Raw genomic sequence first — 24,143 nt, 5'->3', positions numbered from 1 at the left:
TCCCGATGACACAGAAGTGAGCAGGGAACAGCAAAGGACTCAAGGGCAGACAAGCGGTCCACCAGCACAGGTATTTAGTGGAAGAATCCCAGGGCATATCCTCGAGTTGCTGGACTCAGTCAAGCCTCGGGAAAACAGGAGTAGACCAGGGACTCAACTCCCAGCAAGACTCTCCCTCCTCCATTTGTTTCAGCTTCAGTTCCTCCTACAGAACGGGCTTCATTCCCACAATTGGAATGGCTGCAAACTGCTCACAGCCTCATCGTCAGCAACTGCCCACCCAGAGGAAAGGGGCGTCTGGCAGTGTATGGAGATGTTTTTGGTTGTTACAGCTGGGAGAGGGCTGCTGTGACACTGAGTGGGTGGAGGCAGAAACCCTGGATTCAAAGGGGGAGGGAGAAGGGGGGCTGGACCTCAGAGTGGTTCATGAGCCATGGCAGCTGGCAGTTTTATTCCGCCTCGAAAGATTTACTTTTCCTTGGCGGGAGTCTCATAAGAATTCTGGGGTCCCCTCCTTGCCGCTGGCTCAGACCATAGGAACTTCCCTTAAGATTCCCAGTTCCCTCTGGGTCCTCCCTCTCTGCTCAGGTTATCTGGCTCTTTTCTAGGTCTAAAGGCCACAGGGCTTGTCTTCACCAGAGGGCAGCACGCCCCCCTACAGCACTCCACGCTTCTTAGGCTGGTTTCCTTTTTGAAATGACGTAAACTTCCATTCAGGTGGTAATTCTCAGCTGAGGAGTGGGATGTATGTAGATCAGAATCCTGGGGTATGTTCCACATTCAAAATGCTATTCGATATTTCCTATTGGGAAATTGAAAAATGACATGTTTGAAGTTAGATGAACCACAGAAGGCAAAGTTCAAATATCTGTTGTTCTTTTGGTTTGCAAAAGGCAGAGCAGGATGCTTAAGGAATGGTGTACCCCGCTGGGAGAAGGAGTGAAGAAAAATCTCTGCATTTTTATATTTATTTGAAAAGAACATGTACGTTTAAAGTTGGGAAACGGTGCCTCAGATATTGGTTTATTGACTAGAGTCTGGGAAGGTCCCGGTCTGGAATGATTCAACATGCACTTAAGGAGGCCACTCCTCTGATGGCGGTTCAATGGGGCTGACCTCCCGGGACGATAACTCATCGCTCGGGATTCTCAGTGTCCTGTTATCAAACGCACCACTGTGTTTACACAGCCACAAAGAATGTTCCTTTCTTTGTCCTTAGATTTGCTCTTTCAGAATTTTAGGAAATAATTCACCATTTCCGGATGCCCCGGTTCCAAGTTATATGACAGAGGATGCAATCAAGAAATTCAAATCATGGGGAACAAAGCAGCACATCTCAGATCCGCTGCCACCATCTGCCGCTGCCCCAGGCCAGTGTTTGCCCAAGTGCGAGCACGAGATAATTTTGGGTAAAACAGCAGGACTTTTAAATATGTTATCAGTGATGTATTTATTTTAATATTTGGGGGAAAAAATGCAATTAGCATGTAAAACAGTGACTTTCATGGAAAGTATTGCTTAGGGCAAAGCTCAGATTAAAAGAAAAGATTTGAGATAGAGAAAAACTGTTATTAAGTAAATGGCAGCACAGATGATACTAATATATGGCAAAAATTATTGAGACTCACATAGGACAGTCTGCAAATAAGAAAATACTGATTTAAAAATTATGAGCAATTTTCTGTCTTTGTAGACGGGGGCTTAAATACACCTCTGGGCGCACTTTCTTTCTTTCAGAAAATCCTCCAAAGTGAGTTTTATGAGTGTGTACGTGTGTGTGTGTATGTTTTCAGCTGCGCTCCTACAAACCAACTACCCTATGTTCTTGGAGAAAACTGTGAAGTCACCAGTAACCTGATGAAGACGTTCAATGTTTTGTTCACTAGCGCAAATGGATGCACTAACAGGACTCTGCCCTGCAGAGATGGGGACTTTTAATTTTTTTCTCCTAAATCTGGATTTAGATTCCCTTGTGCCTAAAAACTAATGTCTAGTCCTGAGGGTGTGTGCCAGCGTGTGTGTAAGCACTTTCTCCAGGAGCGTGAAAGCCAAGAAGAGCTGGTCACGCTGAGGGCAGCAAAGGTTGGGGGAGAAGCAAGAAGATGTAATTTTCCTTCAACTGTCACTGAAGGGAAGGCTGTGACAATGGGCTTACGTAACAGGCGACGCTCCAACACAGTGGCATGTCGGGCTTCGGGGACTGGCATGGGCTTGATGCACGAGTGAATCAGACAAATGCTTCCAGAGGGACACAGGGTCCTGTGTGGCCCCCTTACCTTCCAGAGGTCTTGTTAAAATTCACAACCTGGTCTCTGTTGTGCTGGTGTATTTCCCACAAGTAGGGTCCTGGGACCTTCTGCCATGTGAATCGGGACATTAAAGGGAAAAGTGGACCCTGCAGGGATCACTGGGCATGAGTGACGCTAAGATTACACTGAACATAGGACCATCCAAACTCAGAACTTAACGGCCAGAAGGGCCAGATCAATTCAAACTGAATAAAGCCATTATCTCAAAACCAATATGGATCAAATTGAGGGACATGCTACCAAAAAACTGGCCTGTACTTTTCAGACAAATAAAAGACTGAGAAATGGTTTCTGATTAAAAGAGACTAAAGGATCTGGACAACTCAATGTAGTGTGTGATCCTGGACTGGATTCTGAACTGGGAAAAACTTGGTTTTATTTAGCTATAAATGACATTAATGGGACAACTGTCAACAATTTGAATAAAGGATGGAGGTAGGTAACAGTGCTGTACCAATGTCATATTCTTGATTGTGATCACTGTCGAGTGGTTATTTAGGAGAATGCCCTTGTCTAAGGAAATACACATGGAGAGTCACGTGTACAACTCATTCATAATTAGTTCAGAAAAAATTTTATATATATATATATACACCTATAAAAATACATACATATATAAACAGAAAGACAGAGGGAGAAACAGAGAGAGAGGCATAGATAAACAGAAAATGAATGCTAATGACAATGTGGTAACATGTTAATTTGGGGGAATCTAGGTGAAAAGTATATGGGATTCTTTGCACTGTTTTTGCAACTTTTCTTAAAGTCTAAAATTATTTCCAAGTAAAAAGTTTATAAAAACATTACGATGCAGGAAGTACTTTCACACAGTGGGCATCATCTAAACCAGTGTTTCTCAATCAGGGCTGAGTCTGCCCCAGGAGGGACATTTGGCAATGTCTGGGGACATTTTTGTTTGTCATAAATGAGGAGGAGTGTGCTACTGGCATCTAGTCCTGCACAGGACATCTCCCCAACAAACAATTATATGATTAAAAATGTCAGTAGTATTGAGGCTGAGAAACTCTGATTTAAATGTTTAAAGAAGCAGCAAGATCCTTCACAGACATCAGTCAGAGGATATTGGAAAAGCATCCTCCTTTGATACAGCTAACATTCTCCTTCATGGCATTCTCTCTCTTTGTCTCCTGTTCAACATCTCTACTCACTCTACCCCATCTACCAAGTGCATCAGGATCCTGTATTAGTGGACACTGGCTTGGTCTGCTTAGCATCCCTGGTCTCTCTTCTTCTGGTACCAACACATTCCTTCTTCCGGGAAGGGTTCCTCTGCTAACCACAACCATGTGGATTGGATGGGCACTCCACATGTTTATGGATCTTGCTGCTGCAGCCACACATGATTATGCCATATTGAGCCAGTTCTCACCGTTCCTACCAAAGCTGAGTAGTCAAAGTCAGGCTTGGAATATTGGCTGTCCCGAGGCCATCCTCCAGGCTGTTTGTCCCATAAACAATTTAACAGATTTCAAATTTGTTGCCAAACCTTGAAAGTTGGGCCATTTCACAGTTTTTAAAATCCTGGTTTGCTGGTTTCCCTGAATTATTAAGACAATGATGCCCCCAATTGTAGGGATAACAACTGTACTTATCTTCTGGGGTCACTGTGAAGAGTAAATAAATTAATATATATAAATGAGAGTATCTGTCACACAAAAGAAGGCCCTTCTGGAATACTACACACTCTTTTGGGGGGGGGCGGGGAGAAGAGTGCTTAGATGCATAAAAAATGCCTTCTCTTTTCTCAGATACTACAACTACAAAATATTTAAATTGGTATATCTTAGTAATCATTGATGTATATCAGGGAACACTGAAGTGGCGTCACACACTCTTTCCTTCATCCTGTGGACAAATGGTTTTTGAAACGAGACAGCATTGTGTGGCCTATGGTCATCCCTGGTCAGAGAGTCCATTCGCCTGTAAAAAGAAGGGTACTTGAGATAGAGAAGTTTCAGCATCCTCCTTTGACTTGAAATACCTAGACTTTTCCTAAGAAGATAATATTGTGAAATTTATGCAAATAAGAATATGAAGCAGAGACTTCTCCTTTCAGAATAGCTCATTCCATCCAAAGAAGATATACGGATGGCCAATAGAAACATGCAAAGATGCTCATCATCACTAATCATCAGGGAAATGCAAATCAAAACTACACTAAGATGTCACCTTACACCTATTAGAATGGCAAAAATATCCAAAACCAAGAGTGACAAGTGTTGGAGAGGCTGTGGAGAAAAGGGAACCCTCATACACTGTTGGTGGGAATGCAAACTGGTGCAGCCACTATGGAAAACAGTATGGAGATTCCTCAAACAGTTAAGAATAGAAATACCTTATGACCCAGCCATCCCACTACTGGGTATCTATCCTAAGAACCTGAAATCAGCAATTCCAAAAGTTCCATGCACCCCTATGTTCATCGAAGCATTATTCACAATAGCCAAGTCATGGAACCAACCTAAGTGCCCAGCAACTGATGATTGGATAAAGAAGATGTGGTGTATATATATATACAATGGAATACTACTCAGCCATAAAAAATGACAAAGTCGTCCCATTCACAACAACATGGATAGACCTTGAGGGTATTATGTTGAGTGAAATAAGCCAGACAGAGAAAGACGAACTCTGTATGACTCCACTCATAGGTGGTAGTTAACATATGGACAAAGAGAACTGATCAGTGGTTACCAGGGGAAAGGGGGGTGGGGGGAGGGCACTAGGGGTGAAGTGGTGTACCTACAACATGACTAATAATGATGTACAACTGTAATTTCACAAGGATGTTAACTTTCATAACCTTAATTAAAAAAAAAAGAATAGCTCAGTCCAACACCATCAGAAGGAGCCTGGCAAGATAGGCAATGAAGGCAGTGGCCCGGAGCTGGTGTCAGAAGTCAAGTGGCTATGAGAACAGCCACTTGGGATGGGGACCTTGGGGCACCACAGCCTTACTAGGGGAAAGAGATCAGCCAGCAAGAGGTATTGGAAGCTGAGTGGATTGAGGAGGGGAACAGGGGAATGGCCTGGTGTAGAGATATGAGAGATGACAGAGTAACAAATACAGCAAGGGAGAAATCTCGAATAAGCCCTGTACTATTGGATTAGAACTGAGATGTCAGTGTGAACTCATGGTTTGTAAGAGAGGGAGAGAGGTGTCAATGTCTGTACAAGTATTTCCTTGTTCTGCCCACTGAGAGAACTGGAGTGCCCAAATAGCAATCAGCACATTCAGAGTCTAGATTTTGGTTTCTAAACACCATTCCCCACTAAAAGGAACTGAGCTCATTCTAGGACTGGGGCAGGGAAATCACAAGACGAGCTGGAAGATGTTATATATCCAGAAAGGAAGGAAGAGATTGAAGAAATAACAGGAGAAGTCAAAGGGATGTGGAACGTGATAAGATAGCTCCCACTGGCCAAATCTGGAATATTCTGAGCATCAAAAGAAACCTTGATAGTAATGAAATAGAAGCCATAAAGTACAAAAGAAATCTATGAGCCCATTCTGTTAACAAATTTACAAACGAAATATCGAAATTCTAAGGAGAAGCAGGATATTTACATCGTCCCTAAACGTCTTTTCACAAAATATTTATTAATTTCAAGGGAAAAAAGAGTAACTTCACAGTAAAGAAGCCTGGCAGACATCACCTTGATGAAGTGATTCAAGAGAGTTATCATTAATACTGTGACAAATTTAAATCATGCACCATCTGATAAGATGCAATGGGAAGAGCTGAGGGTCCCTTCTGGGACACTCCTGCCAAAGGCATATAATCAGAATCTAATCAAGAAGAAACATCAGACAAACCCAAACTGAGAGATGGGCCCCAAAACAACTAGCCTGTAAACTTCGAAAGTGTCAAGGTCATGAAATTCAAGGACAAAGCATCATGACAGGAAGGAGCCTGTTGAGACAGCAGAGGATCCCGAATTGGGTCTGAGGATCCAGTGGTAGCAAAGAAGCAACATTTATTCCCAGACCTCGATACTGTGTTGCGGTTCTGTAAGACAATGTCTTTGCAAGACTCCACGCACCAAATATCCAAGGGTGGTGAGCACCTTTTCAGTCCCTTACTCTGAGATGGCTCAGAGGACAAAGTTCTAGGCACTTATTCTCGAAACTTCTCTATATGTTTGAGCTTGCTGAAACATAACAACAACAAACACCCAACTATTTTCCCCTAGGTGTGAGTTTCATTTGTAGATGTGTCAATCTCGGGAGGAAAGATAATTCCACTCAGATGGGTCAAGTGCCTTTAGTGAGGGACCACTTATGGAGAAAATAAAAAAGTGAGGCTGGGTGCCTAAAGGTAAGAAGCCGTGGGACAGAACCATCACCAGAAGAAGCAGGAGAAGAAGGGAGTGTGGCTGAACCCGGGGAGAGCTGGAGCCTGGGACAGGGGCCCCCAACAGGAGCTAAGAGTCATGGGGGACAGAGGCACAGGGAGCAAGTAGGAATAGCTACTCCAGCCTTTCTCTTCTCTTGCTCTCCAACCTCCCATCAGAGCACCAGTGGCCAATCCAGAAGGAATCCAGCAGGCAGAGGAACTGCCCTCTGCAGAGGTCAGCTTCCCAGGGCACAGAGCAGGATGAAAAAGGATGGAGACTGTATCTGGAAGATGCACAAATGAGGGAGAAGAAAGCCAAATATACAGTAGCCCCATTGGACCCTTTTCAATAATCCTGTGAGACAAGTTTTCCCAGCCCCATTGCACAGATCCAGAAACCGAGGCTCCTTGGGATCAAGCAGCACGTACGTGGTGGAGCAGGGACTTGACCCCAGGCAGGTATGAGCACCACGCCTTATTCTTGCTTCCCAAGGAGGACCTGTCAGGAGACGCTGAGGTCCTGACTTGCATCCTGCTTTGTCTCCATGCAGTATTCAGGCCCATGTCTTGCATCTGTCTTACTTTGCCTCTGATACTGAAGACAGGGCGGGGTTGACAGGCGAGTGATAAATGATGTTTCGTTAGCCTTGGTTCAGGCAAGTATGACACAAACTCAATTAGGAAACACATCTTCATGCTGCCTCCTGTTCGTACCCACTAACTCAGGCGGATTTCTGAGGAGGAAAAAGATACAACGTGTGTGCAGGCTTTTCTCTATCATCTCTTCTTGTTTTGCTCAAGTTCCTGAATTTGGAGATGTAGGAATACTGATCGTTTTCTTCCTGGCCCCAATCACTCACCTTTCTTCTGGCTGTAGTACCCCAATTTTCCTCTGCAGCCACTCTCAGCCCATACAGACCCCTCCCAGAGCCCCCAGCCAGAAAAATTAGAGCACACTGTCTTTTACAGACCAGGTGGATTCATTCAGAAATGGCACATGAACCAAACAGAGCCAAAGAGGCCCACGTGACCTTCCCCGGGCTTATCGGGCAGTGGGAAAAGGATATTTGACCCCTCAAGGGTGTGGACCTGGAAGTGTCAAGAGCCACCATGTGGAATCTAAAAATGAAGCCAACACTGGAACAGGCAAAAAGAGTAACTTAAAAAAACCCTGATGTCATAATGGAACACCTGAATCAAGCCCCATCTGATGACTCATTGTAGCATAATTTCATCATCCCCCAAAAGACATCTTGTCCCCATTTGCACTCACTTCCCATTATTCCAGTAATTCACTCAGTTGTTAAGAGAAAGTCCTAATCAAGAATGCTTTTCACCGTTTGCAGTGAAACCGTGGTCTCTGTTTTATGTTGATTCCTTCTATGTGGCTGTTTCTGGGAACCCACTATCCCCAAAGCAGGGTCCCTCTCATCTCTCACCTGAAAGGAGGAGGCTGAGGGGCACAGAGAAGGATGGGCCACCCAGAAACAAGGGCGGTGACTTGGACATGCTGCCTCTGCGCAGCACGCATGAGCATCACTCTCGTATCATGAGCATCCTCGCCTCAAATCCGACAGGGACACTTTTCCACAGTGACTGACGGAGGGGAGGGATGGTGACAGGTTCTACTCTCAGTTAGAGACCCTTTATAAAATGGGGCCATCTAAAGATTTCCAGCGCATGAGGCATACCTCCTCATTTTTCTGAGCTATAAGATCTAAGAGATTAGCTCAGGGTGAAAGACAGATGCTACGAGAGGCCAAAGACAGAATCAAGTCATTCATTCATTTGTTCATTCATTCATTCATCAAGTATTAGGGACCTCAGATGTGCCAGTTACTAGGGCCGATGAGCAAAAGAGGCATGTACAACAGGGAACAAAACACAGAAACTTTCTGTTCTCATGGAGCTTAAACTCCAGGGAAGAAGAAGATGAATAAACAACTAAGTCAAATCTATGGGTTATCAGGTGGTGAGAAGTGCAAACAAAACAACAAAGTAGGCAATGGACACAGAAAGTGCCAGAATGGAGAAGAGCAGATGGCGTGACAAGGGGGACCTCCATAAGAAGAGAATCTCTGAGTGGACACCTAAAGAAGTCAAGGGTGCCTCATGTGGATATCTGGAGGTTACCCCACAACAGGCCAGTGCAAAGGCCCTGTGGTAGGAGCCTGCCTGGGTACTGAGGCCCAGCGAGGATGCCCATGGGACTGAAATAGAGTGTCTGTGTGAGGGTGTCAGTGTTGAGATGAAGTCAGGAGGCGGTAGGGGGTCAGAGATGATGTAGTGCCTTGTAGACACTGAACAGACTGTGGCTTCAACTCTGAATTTGATGGCGGCCTCTGGAGGGTTCTTAACAGAGGACAGCATGATTCAACTGCCGGTCCAGAAGGGTCTGAATGGGGGACCTCCCAGACCAAGATGCAGCTGGTGTGTGCTGAGGATGATGGACGTGTCGGTCTTCTTGAGGTATTAAAGTAAGGACCGTCTCTACAGGATTAGCAGTAAGTGGGTCAGGAACCCTTAGCAATGAGCATGCTTGGAGAACAGGAGGTCAAGACATCTGAGGCAAAAAAATCCCGCAGACCACGGACTCCCAGACCACTGAGGGCGGGGAAGGAGCAGATGTTTGCAGACCTCTTGCCTCTGTGAATGGGACAGAGAACCCCCAGAACTAACAGGCAACCTCCCAGCCAAAGCCACCGCTGGCGGGTATCTCAGGGCGTGGATGGGGGCAGGGAGGCCCAAGGGCCAGGCCAGGGCCAGGGGGACAACTCACCAGTAGCAGGAACATCAGCACAATAGATGACAACGCTGTGTTTGAAGGCAAATGAGAAAATCTGCTGTCTGAGCCAATTCATTGCTTACAATTAAAAAAGGGAAAATAAAGAAAATGGTGACCTGAGGCTGTGTACTGACCCAAAAGATTTCCATAAATTGAAGAACAGAGCACATCACCACTTAGGTAGCAGGGAAGACGAAACAGAGCTAGAACAGACAAATCCTCCCCAGATGGAGACTTCCCCCAGGACCGTTCTCATAAATAAGGATGTCGGGAAGCCTTTTAGGGTTGCCTACATGGCTGAGGCATCAGAATGCAAGGGACTTCAGGAACCAGAGCCAGAGCCCCTGAGAGTCCCGTGGGGAGCACCTCAGGGAGGAGGGAGGGCCTGCAAGAAAGTCAGAGGGAAGACGCTCCCGCTGCAGCGCCCGGTCCCTCGCCGGTGCTGGAGGATATCTGATGGAGGAACGAGTGACTGAAAGAAAGAAGGAATGCCAAAGCAAAGCGAAACCAGGAGAAGGCCACCCTGAACTGGAGGTGCACCGGGACGTGGAGAAGGCTGTGATGACCCTGGCTCAGCTGTTCACGCATCCAGCAGGAGACACAGCTAACCTCCCCTCGGGCTTGGAGCACACCTGTGAGAAGCAGCGGCCAGCTGGGCCTTGGTTTCCCTTGTTTCCTTCCTTTGGTTGGATAGGGTCTTACCTGCCTGGCATCCGTTCCCTTTCATCTGATAAAGCCTGACTGTCTTTAGCACCATCGTTCTGCACTCTCTCTTCTAGTAGTTTGGATAGAGATGATCTCAGGTTCCTGGGATCGATGTGTCCCACACCTGACGTATCAGAAAACTCTATTCCCTCCCATCACAGTGACCAGCTCAGGGTTGAGCCAAGGACTCCAGTGAGCACCATGAGATTCACTCCAACTGTTTCTACAATCCTTTGAGAAGCCACTTTCTTTTTGTTGGGTGTGCTGTGTGGACAGAAGGTAAAACCTGAAGCTGCTGGTGACAATGATGACCACGTAAAAATGTAGCCAACACAGAGGACAGAGGAGACAAGAGATGAAGAGAAAGCGTGTCTAGTGACAGTTGTTAATCCCTGGATCCAGCAGTGCCTGAAGCCCCCACGGACTTTTCACTTCCCTGACCTAATACATTTATTCCACTCTTTTTCTTTTCTTTTTTAAAAAAGTTTGTGGCTTTGATACCATTTGCTTAAGCTGGATTTTTTGGTATTTGCAACTAAAGGAGTCACGACTAATAAACTAAAGGATTGGGTGCATATTTAAAGGCCATTTCCATTAGGCAAGTGGGTAAAACTTGTCTTTGTGCCCCAAACACAACCTTGTGGTTTCCAGTGGAGATAAAACCAAGCTTCCAGTGTCATATCCTGTTTATGGTGGGAGAGTTTTAAAATTTTGGCTTCAAATGATCACTAAGCTGGAAGCCAATGATAAAAAGAGAACTAGCTTTCTGTTCTGTGTGTGTTAGGGCGGAGGGTGATTGCTTAAAGTGCCTTTGTTTATTTTGAGAATACGAGAATCCCTGATTGCCTCAGAGAGCCGCTAATTGACCACCACGTGCCCAAGTGGGTAGTGTTAGATCCACATTTCTGCAGCATCTGAGTCCACAGAGACAGTGTGGAAACACAGTGGAAAGCAAACATTGTAATTAAGGGGCCAGAGGGACCGATGGAGCAAGAAAGACGACAAGAGTCAACTGCAGATTTGGGTGAAAAAATTAACCCAGGGGAGACATGGGAGCTGCTCTGGATGGTTCTGATGACTCTGCAAACCCAGAGGGAGAAGGGGTGTTTAAGAGAGTACCGAGAGCATTATGGAGCTAAGCCAAATGGAATGATGTCTAAGCTGTATTTAAGCACGAAGCATATCAAGGGACATCTCAGAGGATAAACCACTGGCTCTCTGTTTAGCTTGATAATAAATGGGCACCTCACACTTGGCCAGCTTTTCCTATTCCCTGATGTCGTCAAATCCACCGTTAGTTTTTTAACTTTTTTTGACATTATTCTCAGTTATTTTTAGAATATCTTTGTATGCTTTCTATTAGATGATATTATGGTCTTCTTCTTCCTCGTGGCTTTAGTAAGTATACATATAATAATAGCTCTAATTTATTAAACTATGCCAAAACTTACCATGTGTAATGGGTTGAAAGGCCCCCAAAAGATATGTCCATTTTGAACCTAGGAATGTGATCTTATTCAGGAAAAGGGTCTTTTCAGATGTAATTCAGTTAAAGACCAAGGGATGAGATCATCCCGGATTAGGCTGGGCCCTAAATCAATGACAGGTGTCCTTATAAGACAGAAGGGGAAAGACAGAGAGAGGAGAAAGCCAGGTGAGATGGAGGCGGAGACTGGAGGGGTGCTGCCCCAGTCAGGAAACTCCAGGGGTCAAGAGAAGCTGGAATAGGCAAAGAAGGCTTCTCCCTTAGAGGCTTCGGAGAGAGCACGGCCCTGCCCACATCTGAGTCTGGACTTCTGGCTCCAGAACCGTGAGAGAATACGTTCAGCTATGAGGTTTGTAGTCATTTGTGACAGCAGCCCCGGGGAACGAATTCACTGTGCTAAGTAGCTCAGGCCCACACTTTCATTAACTATTCTCAACAAGCCTACAAAGTAGGTGTTATTATCTCCACTTTACAAAACTGAGGCTCCGAAGAGCTGTCCTATACTCTACTTTGTGCTGCGTCCACACTGGGTGTCTGAGCTGGTGGGGTGCACATTTGTTGATTTTGCATCCAGCATCCATCCCACCTTCTCTTTCAATGGCTCTTTGGTTTTTCTCTGGGAGGAATGCCCTTGAATACAAAATGGTGGCAGTGTCCATCAGACTGTCTTAACCTGTTGTAGACAGAGATGGGCCTAGGGAACCTGTTCTCAGTGCTAGCTACATCTTACAATAATCTGAAGAGATTTTAAAAAATAAAAATGAGGGGGCCGGCCCTGTGGCATAGTGGTTAAAAGTTCAGTGCACTCTGCTTGAGCGGCCCAGGTTCACAGGTTCGGATCCCAGGTGTGGACCTGTACCACTCGTAAGCCACGCAGTGGTGATGACCCACATACAAAATAGAGGAAAACTGGCACGGATGTTAGCTCAGGGTGAATCTCCCTCAGCAAAAATAAAAACAAAAAATAAGTCAATAAGTAGGATCAACCTTGCCTCTGTTTCCACCTTCACTCTCCCGCTACCAAAGATCCTGGTTCAGTCAGTTTGGGGTAGGGCCTGGGGATTAGCGTTGTTTAAAGTTTCCCAGGAGATTCTAAAGTTCAGCCAAGGTTATGGGCTTCATTCCCCTGGAATCAAAACATGAGAGTAGAGATAAAAACAAAGGAAATGGTTGGAGGTCTTATGTCCCAACAGTAGCGCCCTGGAGTCAGACATCAATTACAACCACAGGGATCCTCGAACAGGCAACTTCCAACTCTTAGGGAACCTGGTCCTTTAGCATCCCTTCAGGGTCATGAGCTCCAACCGTTCTTCCTTCGGTGGCCATGATCCGTTTCTGCTGCTAACAACCAGAGGCTGCTGACTAATTCTGCCAGGAACTGGCAGCAGAGATGCTCAAGCTTAAGCTCCCGCTTTTGTGATACTGAACCCCCTCATGAATCTATAAGCAACAGCTCCCCATGCTGCTGATGACACGAAGGGGATGAGGAAGGAAGAGCAACCTTTATACAGAGAAGACAAGGTCTTCTACACCAAGTCCGGGAGCTGCTTTAGATCCCAGACATTGGCAAGTGTGAACTTAACACTCCGAGCAAACCACTAAAGGCATCCTGGATCAGAAAGAAGAAACGTACACACTGCAGAGGACAAGGACTCAGTCACTCTGGGAGAGAATCTGGAACCACTGTCTTGGAAACTTTGCTAATTCAGACTCTGGCTGGGTTGTACTTTCCCTTTGTTCTCTCCTTAAAGGCAGTGACTTCTAAGTCCCTAAGGAGTATAAACATTTTTGTTGAGCTCAGCACCTAGGGAGGAGAGAGAATAAAGTTCTACAGAGAAAATAGTTTCAAGGATATCAGAAGTACCCATTCAAAAACAAAGCAAGCCAATTAAACAAGATTTTTACCATTCTTCAAGGGATATGCAAATAATCTCTAACTGAAAATTCTCTCAGCCACACATAGAGTATAAGATGTATGCACTTGAAAAGGATTATACCTAGAAGAAAGAAATAGTGGGGATACACTTTTTTAAGGTTCTTACACAACATGTGAAGCAATATAACATAATTTAAATGTACGCTTTGATTAATTAAAGATGTATTTTGTAAACCTTAGGGCAATGACTAAAATTTAAAGAGGAATAAATAATGAGTGAATATGGAGATAAAGTGAAATCATAAAAAATATATTCAATATAAAAGCAGGCAGAAAAAAAGAGTAAAGAACAGATGGAACATAAAGAAAACCATGAGCAAGAGTGTAGATTTTAATACAAACACACAAATAATCACATAAAATATAAATGGCCTAAACACAATGATTAAAAGACAGAGAGTATCAGATTGGATAAAAAGGCAAATCCCAACTATACTCTGTCTACAAACAGCCAACATTAAATACAAAGACACAGATCAGTTAAAAACAAAGACAGAAAAAATACTATAATACAAACGCTAATCAGAAGAAAGCTGAGGTGCCTATATTAGTATCAGATTAAATAGACTTCAGAATAAGGGACGTTTTCAAGAACAAAGAGGGATATTACCTAATGGTAAAGGAGTCAATTCACCAAGAAGACAATCATCGCAAGTGTGTATGTGCCTACCACAGTGTTTCAAAATAGCTGAAGGAAAGGCTGACTGAACTGAAATGGAAAACAGACAAACCCACAACTTAGCTGGACACTTCATCACTCCTCTCAGCAAATGATAGAACAAAAACACAAAAATTCAGCAGGAATATAGAATAGCTGAACACCACCCTAGACATTTGGAGAATCCTTGTGGTCCTAGGTTAGGCAAAGATTTCTTAGATGTGACACCAAAGCATAGTTACTAAGAGAAAAAAATAATAAACTTCATTAAAAATTAAAACCTTTTTCTCTTCCAAAGATGCACACTGGGAGAAAATATCTGTAAACACATGATCTGATAAACGACTTGCATCCATAATATACAAAGAACTCTCAAAGATCAATAATAGGAAAATAACAGCAAATAAAAAATGGGCAAAAATTTGAAGGACTTTACCAACGAAGACATATAGATGGCGAGTAAGCATAAGAAACAATGCTCAACATCATTAGTTTTAAGGGTGAAAATTAAAACCTCAAAGAAATACCACCACACACCTATTAGAACTGCTAAACAAACTCAAACAAAACAAAATGGGTAATATTAAGCAGTTCTGAAGATATGAAACAACTGGAACTTCTATACTTTGCTGGTGGGGATGCAAAATGTTACTATGTTTGAAGAGATTGCAGTTTCTAATGAAGTTATACATATAGTTACCATACCACCCAGCAATCTCAGTCCTGCATATTTACCCAAGAGAAATGAAAACACGTTCACATGAAAACTCATTTGTGAATAATTAAACTGACTGTTTTCAAAAACTGGAAGTAATCCAAATGTCCCTCATCTAGGAAATGAATAAACTAATGGTGGTACGTGCATTCAATGGAATATTATGCAGCATTAAAGAGGAACAGACTACTGATATATAGGTGAATATCAAATGCATCATGCTAAGTGAAAGACAGCAGACTCAAAAACTGCGTACTGCATGATCCCATTTTTATGGAATTCTGAAAAAGGCAAAACAATAAGGACAGAGAACAAATCAGCGGTTGTGAGGGGCTGGTGGGGGGAAGGAGGTGGCTACAAAGGGGCACACAGGAACTGTGTAGGGTGACGGAAATGTTCTACATCCAAATTGTGCTGGCGTTTACACGACCATATACACTTGTCAAAACTTTTAACTCTGTACACAGAAGGATGAATGTTACCGTATGCAAATTCTACCTTATAAACCTGACTTTTAAACAAAGTAGATTGCTGTAAAGCTATTCTATCAATCAGACTTTCCTTTATTCCATTAATTCAGTAATACTCCCCTTCATGCCAATTAACATACCAAAGACTCATTTTTGTTAACCTTGCTTCTCACGACTATGGATGTGTGAAACATCTAATACATCCGAAGGCCTGGTGCTAACCTCTGCTCGTGGAGGTGCTAACTGCTCAGATAACTGAGAGTCTGAGTTCTTCTCTGCCTGACTCCAGCTGCCCCTGTGATTAAGCTAAGAGTGAACAGTGAGAGGAACGAAGAAGAGCTGAAGACTCACAGGGCCGAGGGAGGGGAGGGCAGGCAGGAGAGGCCCGAACAAACAGCCCATGCAGCGGGCCGTGCGCAGCTTTGGGGCGACGGAGTCACATGGGGATGTGCATCTGCGGCTGGGAGAGCATCGATGCTCTTAAGAGAAGTCAGAAATCCTGATTTTTATAGGAGAATTCTCCCAATTCTGGGGAGCCCGTTCATTTTTTTTAAAACGCCACATGGACAAAGTAGAAGTTGTCTGCAGGTCAGGAAGTTAGTGAGCACTAGTCAGCTGTGGGTTTAGGGGAGAGAACTAGACAAGCTCAGGGGGTGTTGGTTTAACAGAATGCCTCCCGAGAAGCTGGAATCCCTTCTGAGAAGCCCCACCAAGGCAGGGAGCTTCAACATGAGGGACAGGAAGGGATGGACAGGAAGAACATGGACTCATGGGCTGAGTGGCTGAGTGGTTCGTGCTGTAAGTGTAGGTAGAACAAGGTGCCATCATCATCCCCAGGTGGCAGCATGCACACGGGTAGCCGAGAAGGACCTTCCAACCCGATGACCTCCTGCTACTCATGAAACCCGCCACAGGCCCCAAATGCCTTAATGGAAATTCCAAATCCCCAAAAGTTTGTTTCTAATTTATTGGGCAGCCACGCCGATCCAAAGAGAAGTGAGGCTATTTTGGGTCTTTATCCTCCTTTAGTAAATACTTACACGTTTCATACAACATTACCAATGTATGCAACTACAGGGTGCAACTCCAGACCCAGCTGGGGGGTGTTATTCAATCTATGCATATGACCCCATGCCTCTATCTACCTATCTATCTATCTATACTGTCATTCAAAGATCTCAACAATTCTGAATCTTGAAATACACCTGGCCCCACAGATTTCAGAAGAGAGATGATAGTCCTGAATCTCTTTCCCACGGGTCCCATAGGTGATAACAACCATCCCCACACCTCTGAGAGAATCTCTGCCCACCAGCCCCCTTCCCTCAGCTTTATACGGGCCAATTCCTCACCCTCTAACTCAAGGACACTTCGCCTCACCTGCCTCAGCTGGTCTTAAATCTTCGGAAGACTCTCTTCTTGCAAAGCCCTGGCCTATTTATGGAACCCCACGAACAATGACTCTATTCCAAACCCTGACAAATTGCAGAGCCTTTAAATCCATGGTCAAAAATAAACATAAAATTGGTATTAAAAATTGATCAGTGGTTTCGAGGATTCCAGAAATCAGCACTTAAATCCTTGGGCAAGAAGAGTCAGAGATGTTTTTTCTTTTAAAAATAGCACAAATTTAAACAGGGGTCAGGAAACTTTCCTTTCTATAAGAAATTTTATGGATTAAACTTTTTTTTTTTGTGGAGGAATCAGAGGGAGGAATAAACTGCTGCTTTTGGCGATGAGAAACAAAACGAAAAATGTTTTGCAGAGGATGGTTGCAGACCCACACGCTCCCAAACCACAGGATGAACAGGGTCAAGCAAAAGCAAGGAGAAAACCCCCCCAAATCAAGGTTGCACTAAACCAGTGGGAGGGGCGGCTGTGGGGAAGGAAGGCTTGGGGCTCTTCCCACAATCTCTGCAGCTCCACCCTTATCCTACGTAAATAGCATCTTCAAAACAAAATCCCAAGCTTCACTTTCTAAGCAAATTGCTGCCCCTAGCCCCTTCCACACGGACATTTGTACCAAACGCTATTCTTAATCAAAAGTAAAATCCTCTAGATAGAAAAAAATAATAATAAATGTGAGCTTCAATTAAGAAAAGTCTACAACTTACTTCACAAAGCACATTCAGCACTGAGTTCTCCCCTGAGTAAACCCTCTCATGGAGATGTGGAGAAAACCCGATCAGGGATCTCACCCTTGCTCACCTGAAAATGGCATCACCTTCCTCTACAAGGTCCTTTCTATCCATTAAGCCATTATATCATCCAAAACCCTCTGTGAAGTATTCTGGGAAGGAATCTTTTTGAACGGCCACTTTCCATTTGGGAAAACTGAGTCCCGGAAATGATAGAACCCAGAGCTAAGAGCAGAAGTAAGACACCAGATTCTGGATATGTTTGTCCTTTCAAACAAAAACATCAAAGAAACGTGCCCCCCCCATCCCTTCACACACGTGCGCACACGCGCCCTCACACACACACACTCACACTCCTGTTTACCTGGAGCTCTTGGGAGAAAGGGGCACTATGTAAAGCAGCAATTTTGTCCATTTGCTGTCTGAGAACCTGCCGCCTCAAGGAAAGCGGATTTCTCTGGAATGTCAGATGGTGCGCAATGACTTTTGAAAAGCAAACCCTACTTTTTAACATCAATTGGCAACTTGTCTAGCCTGATGCACTTCCAGCCCAGCCTGCAGAGCTCCAGGCGGGAGAGAGGCAGGGAGCCCCACCAGGTCGGACTTGGTTTGTCTGCTCATTGCCCGCGGCCGGGGCCGAGCCCGTGGCGCAGCGCGAAGGCGCAGGAGACACTTGTGCACACCTTGGCTTACCCCAGCGGACCTGAGACCCTCGCCCCGGCGCCGGCAGCAGCAAAGCGACGCTCTTCTTCTTCTGACCCGCACCCAGGACTCCGCACAGCGGCCGTGCGCGCAGCCGCCGGCCCCGGCAGAGCGGGGCCTCCTCCCCGCGGCCACCCGCGCCTGGGCCCGCGTGGAAGGGCGCGCGGCGCCGGCTGCTCCCGGGCTCGGAGACCCCTCTCCCCGCCGCTCCCGCCGCCGGCTCCGGGACCACCCTGGCCCGACACGCGAATAACAATAACCGTCATAATAATAACAACGGCTACCTTTTGTGAGCTCTTCGGGCGCCATGCGTCCCTCTGAATTCTCGCCAACCTAACGCAGGGTCGTCGTGCCCATTGCAGAGAAGAGGAGACTGAGGCGAAAGGCCGCCCAGGCCAGATTCCGAGGCGCGCACCCACCTCCCCCACTCGCGCCGGTCACCTTCCCTCGCTCCCAAACCACACCGGACCCAATCCGGGGTGACCGGGCCGGGGGTCCCGGGTTTCTGCCAAGCTGAGATCCCGGGCAGCTGCGCGATGAGCGCGCGTTCTCCGAGGGCCAACATCGGTTCTCGGGACCCCGTGGTTGGGGGAAGGGGGCTCAAAGGACCGGGCCCGCCCTCCTGGATCGCCAGTCCCCGTCTGACCGAGCTGGGGAGGGGGCGCAAAGCTGAGAGGAAACGGCGGCAAAGAAGCCGGCCCCCCAGCTCCGGAGTGTGACGGTGCTGGGGTTAAGTCCTCATGGAATTCGGGTGTGGGGAAGGAACACATCTTCCCTGAGCCACGCCCCCTCCTCACCCCCGGGAAGCATCCTGAGTCTGGAGACACTGGACCAGCCGAATTTGCCCCCATCCCACGTACGCGGTGCCCAACTGCGTCTGCCCCTCCGGGACGAGGACCGCTCGGCGCCGGGCAGAGGCGCTCTTGGTGGGACCAGCGCTCTCACCAAGGTCCCCCGACACCCCCACTTTCGGCTCCCCCGCCCGGGCTCCTCGGGACCGGGGGCAACTTCCCGAGCGCCGGCAGACAGACGGCCGCCCGCCTTACCTTTGCCCAGCAGCGCGCCCAGCACCAGGCTCAGCGCCCCGCACAGCGGCGCCCCCGGCCCGGGGGCCGCGCCCTCGGCGCGCATCCTGCGTCCCGGCCGCTCAGGCCGCCCGCCGCCAGCCCGGGGCGCAGCGCCGGCCCGCGGGCCCCGCCGGCTGCCCCATGCCCCGGGGCGACCCCAACAGTGAGTCGGCCGGCCGGGCGGCCGATCGGGTGCTCGCGCCCCGCCCCTGCCGGCTGCGCGCCGCGGCGCCTCCGGATCCCGCGGCAGCTGGCGCTCTGGCCGGGACAACTTTTCTCCAGCCGCCGCCGCCGCCGCGGAGCGCCCCGCCTCCAGCCCGCCCTCCCCTGGCCCCGCCTCCGGCCCCGCCCCCAGCCCCGCCCCGGGCCGGAGACCCAGGGAGGGTACCGGGAACCGCGCGGGAGCCGAGTCCCTCCGGTGGGGGAGCAGGCGCGCAGGAAGGGAGGTTTGGAGGGGAGGCCTCGGGCCTCGGATCTGCAGCCTCCCGCCTCCGCGCCCGGGCTCGCGTCCCGGGGAGTTCTGCGCAGGTACTTGCGACCCAAGATGGAGCTGGCCCCTTCCCCTTGCTGCCCGGGTGGTCCCCGCACCCCAACTTCAGGTCCTCCCCTGATTTTTTGCCTGGCAAGCTGGGGACATCTGGAATTAAAAGTCCCATACAACTGATGCGGAAAGATCGCCCGCGTAGATTATTCAGTGGGAAAAAGCAACGTGCAGAACTCTGAAGAGGGCCACGGATGTACACAGAGGCGTGTGCACATCTGTGTCTGTGTCTGTGTGTGTGTGTGTGAAGCAAAAGGTGGCATCGGTGTCTCTGGGAAGGAGGCTGGAACGCCGGGGTGAAAGAAAGGTTTCTTTTTCGGTGTATCCATTGATGTTGTTGGATGTCGCCCCCCCTCCACCCCCACCCCCGTCGTGTTTTTATTAACTCTTTAGCGGGGAAATGCCCCCCTCTGCAGCCGGACCTTCTCTTGCAATAGCAGTTTGTCTGCAGATTCAGACCAGGCAGCTCTGTGCTGGCCACCCCACTTCGCGCCCTGCGTCCTTTCTCTGACGTTCCCAGCGCGGCTCTCCCTCCTCGCCGGGATCCCAGCTGCTCGCCTGCGCGGCTACTGATGCTCAGGCCTCGTCTGAACGCGGGCGTGTGAACACTCTGAAGGCCGGGACCTGACTCACTTTCATGTTCCTGAGTGAAAGGCCATGCGTTTGGAGCCCAGAAACCTCACCTGGGAAGCCCAGCCCACCCCGCGCCGCGAGCTTCCCCAAACCCCACAGCCTGCCTGGCGGTCCCCTCAGCGTCCGCGGCTCCTCAGGGACAGGGCTTAGAGGCCCAGCTCTCACCAGGCTGGCTCAGTTCAACCTTGGAAAAGAAGCCTAACTGTGTCATGTGTCACCATCATTCCCGGTCACTAGAGCCAGGAATAAATTTCAAATAAAAAAGAATCCTTGACCGAGAAGAAACAGAAGTGAAAGAATTTGAGCAACTGAAATCTATTCCTCATGCCCCAACTTAGTTACAGGGGAGCATTGGGGGTAAGGAGGACAAAGACTTTGGGGACAAAGGCACCCCTCCCCCCCAGCACAGGAGCCCTTCTCCCAGCTGGCTGCTACTGGGATTCTGGACCCAGTTGGGAGGAATAGGGCTCACTGGTTTTCTCAGTCCACTTTGCTTGCCTGATGTGGGGAGAAGGCAACTGGGCAAACCAGCCAGGCGAGAGAGGTAACAGTAAGAGGTTGGTTCTGAGGCCTGGCCCACTCTGGGTAGCAGAGACTTCAGTTTTTAAGTGGGTTATGCTGTAGGTGCCAGTTCTTCAGTTCAGCTGGTGCAGACCCAGCCTTGGGAAGCAGTCATAAAGTAGACTCAAGCTCCTAACATGGAGGACACATTTTCTTCTCGTTTTTATTTATTAGCCTGAAAGTCACTGGAGAATAAATATTTTTCATTGAAGTGTTTCTAGCCTTAGTGAGAAATATCACGTATCCATTACTGCTGGCTGATGGGTGGGCATCTGCTTCAGCCTCTCTCCTTCCTGTCTGATAATAAGAACAAGAAAGCCCCAGACTATGCCCTCCGCTCCCTTCCTCTTCTCCTGTGTAGGTTCGTAATTTACTTCCCCCACCATCCCCCCACACATCATTTCTTTCCTCTTGGCACAGAATATTGCCCTTTACTGCAAAGCCAAATGCAGGTCATGGACCAGGACTCCACAGCTGAAATCATCAAGAAGGAGGAAACTGAACAAAACACAGCAAAATACATAACAATTCAAAACGAGAAGATAAAGGAGAAGAGGATGTCCGAGCGCGTAAATCCCCTTCACAGTAACAAAGGCGTCCGCTGTCCTCAGGTGTTCCACGTCTCAGCTGTTCCTTGAGACTATGAAGTCTCCAAGCATCGCCACTAAGAGGCTCCTTCCACGTCCTTCCAGAAGGGACAAAAGGAGACCCAGTCATGGGTGCTTCTCTTCTGCAAATTGCCCTTTAGGATCCCATTTAATCTACCAGGCGACCTTCTAAAATTCAAACCAACACACACAAAACCAAGCAAACAAATAAAAGGAATGATGTGGTCAATTCATCTTTTTTAGGAAAACCCCTCAAAATAAAGGTGTGAACTGAGAGCTTCACAGGCTAACAGTTTCCTGTATTTATTTTTTTCGAAGGCATGTATTATTTAACCCTGAAATCATTAATTCCTTAACTTAAACTACTTCCAGATGCTTTTCTGAATTTCATAAGGAACATCAGAGACCACTAATCTCCTCAAAGGCTATTGTGAAATTCCCCGTGGGCTCTGGGCACATGGAGACAATTAACATGATTTATAGGAGGGACGAGCTGTTGGAGAGAGGAAACCAGCTGGTTTTTCTACATGTGCCCAGGGTTCTAAGTCAAAGAGGCAACTTCTGATTTGTTGTTGTTGTTGCTATTGCTTAAATTCCAAATTCCTAATATCACATAAAATAAGGGATGAAACTTATGAATTTAGCTCAGGAATTTCCTATAGTCTGCCTCTAGACAGAGGACCTATAGGTATATACTACCAAGAACATGGGAGAAGTGCTATCTGTTGGCCTCGTAAGGCAGCTATGGTCCTCTTGCACATCTAATGTCAAGTCCTGACTGTGGTGCTTGCTGTTCAAGAGGAGAAAGAAGGAAGGAAGGGAAGGAGGAAGGCATTCTGTGCAGGCATTTTTCTGAATGTATATAGACATCAACTCACGTAATTCTCACCATAACACCAATGGGAGTACTATTATTCATTTGTTTCATTCATTCATTCATTCAACAAATAGTTATCTATGTCTCACCATTTGTCAGACCCAGATATGAGTTCTAGCAGGGAATGAAACGGATGAAGGTCCTAAAGTCATACATATTACATTCTAGGAGCCAGACTCTAAAGAAATATACAAAGAAATCCATTCTATAAGAGAGGGATATGTGTTATAAATAAAAGTAAAACAGAATAAAGGGGAATGTCTGATTTAGGGGTGCACCTTCAGAGAGGGTGGATGGAGTGGGTAAGTGGGTGGATTTTTGGGAAAAGAGCTTTTCAGGAGAGAAAACCCTGAAAGTGCAAACCCAGGAGGTGGAGGCACCAAGGATCTCCTTTTTCTTTCAGAGGGATCCCTCGGGCCCCTTGCTGGACACGCCTGTAGGGGGCAGCAGAGGATGCCTGGGGTTCAATTAAAAGCAGACTGAAGTGCAGGAGGCGCCAACTGTGGAGGCAGGACCAGTTAATGCTGCCTGGTGAGGGTGGGGCAAGAGGCCCTGCTGATGGATGGGTGCGGGTTGTGGGAGAGATGATGACAACAATGACAGTAACATTTATTGAGTGTTTGCTAATTTCCAAATAATCCTGTTACAACCTATGGATATATACTCTTGTTATCCCATTTTACAGACAAGGAAACTGATGTCAGAGAAGTTAAGTGGCTTGTTCAAGCTCCCCCAGCTAGGAAGTTGTAGACTGGGTCTAGGCCGTCTGTGACCGTCCATTACACTGACCTGTGGTCATGTATGTGCTCAGGTCTGTCCATTGCCTACACCATGTGTCTTGATAACCTGTGTTGGGTCTCGCTTGCTAGGCCATCTCTTTGTGTCAGGTTTCGCTTGCTAGGCCTTTCTATTTTGAATGAACACTGAAAATTATTCCTTTGTAACTTCCACTTAACCTTGCAGACAAGCTCGCTCGTGGTTTGGGCTGCCCTGGCACCTCTCCCTGAACCCAGCCTCTATGGGGATTAATGTCCCCTGAAGGGAAAGTGGGCCCAGCTTCTCCAGGTAAGATACAAGATGCAGGTGACTGTTGGCCTTTGAGAACAACTTTTAAGACTGATGCTCAAATGCCCGCCCTGATCCTTATCCAGTTTCTCTCCTAGTACTTGCTGCATTCCCAGACTCTCATCATTCTGGTCAAGACCCACAGAGTGGATTTTCTACCTATCACTTTTCCACTCGAGGCTCAAGGTCAGCGAATGGTCCATTTAGTGTAGGAACTGGGTCATAAAGCTTCAGATTAAGTTACAAACGGAAGTCATCACACTGACATTTCCTGACTGCATTTGCGGCATCACCATCATCATCGTCATCTCCAACACTTGTGGATCTTTCACTCTGTGCCAAGCTTTAAGTACTTCAACAAGTACTTGGACTCATTCAATCCTCACAATAATCTTATGATGTTACTATTGTCATTAATTCCACTTTCAAACAACGAAATTGAGATAGAGAGTTTTGGAAACTTATCCAATGACACAGAGCTAGTCATTGGCAGAGCTGGGATTCGTACTCGATAAGAATGCCAGCTCCA

The 24,143-nt window shown here is 47.0% G+C and overlaps 1 protein-coding gene across 2 annotated transcripts in view; it reads right to left on the bottom strand.

The window, feature by feature from the left end:
• Positions 1-19,602, bottom strand: part of LOC103554537 (transmembrane protein 132C) — a 347,380-nt gene extending 327,778 nt beyond the window's left edge. Inside the window, exon 1 of one of the 2 annotated variants that reach the window (XM_070627296.1) lies at positions 19,309-19,602. In XM_070627296.1, coding sequence (XP_070483397.1) covers positions 19,309-19,393 — 85 coding nt within the window. In that variant the 5' untranslated portion in view covers positions 19,394-19,602. The remainder of the gene's footprint in view (positions 1-19,308) is intronic. The other variant, XM_070627295.1, reaches the window with a different exon arrangement.
• Positions 19,603-24,143: the final 4,541 nt, after the last annotated feature.

This window comes from Equus przewalskii, chromosome 7 (assembly GCF_037783145.1).
Source record: "Equus przewalskii isolate Varuska chromosome 7, EquPr2, whole genome shotgun sequence".
Lineage (NCBI taxonomy): Eukaryota > Metazoa > Chordata > Mammalia > Perissodactyla > Equidae > Equus > Equus przewalskii.
The sequence above is the reverse complement of the archived record's forward strand: the minus strand, read 5'-3'. Positions and strand labels throughout refer to the sequence as shown.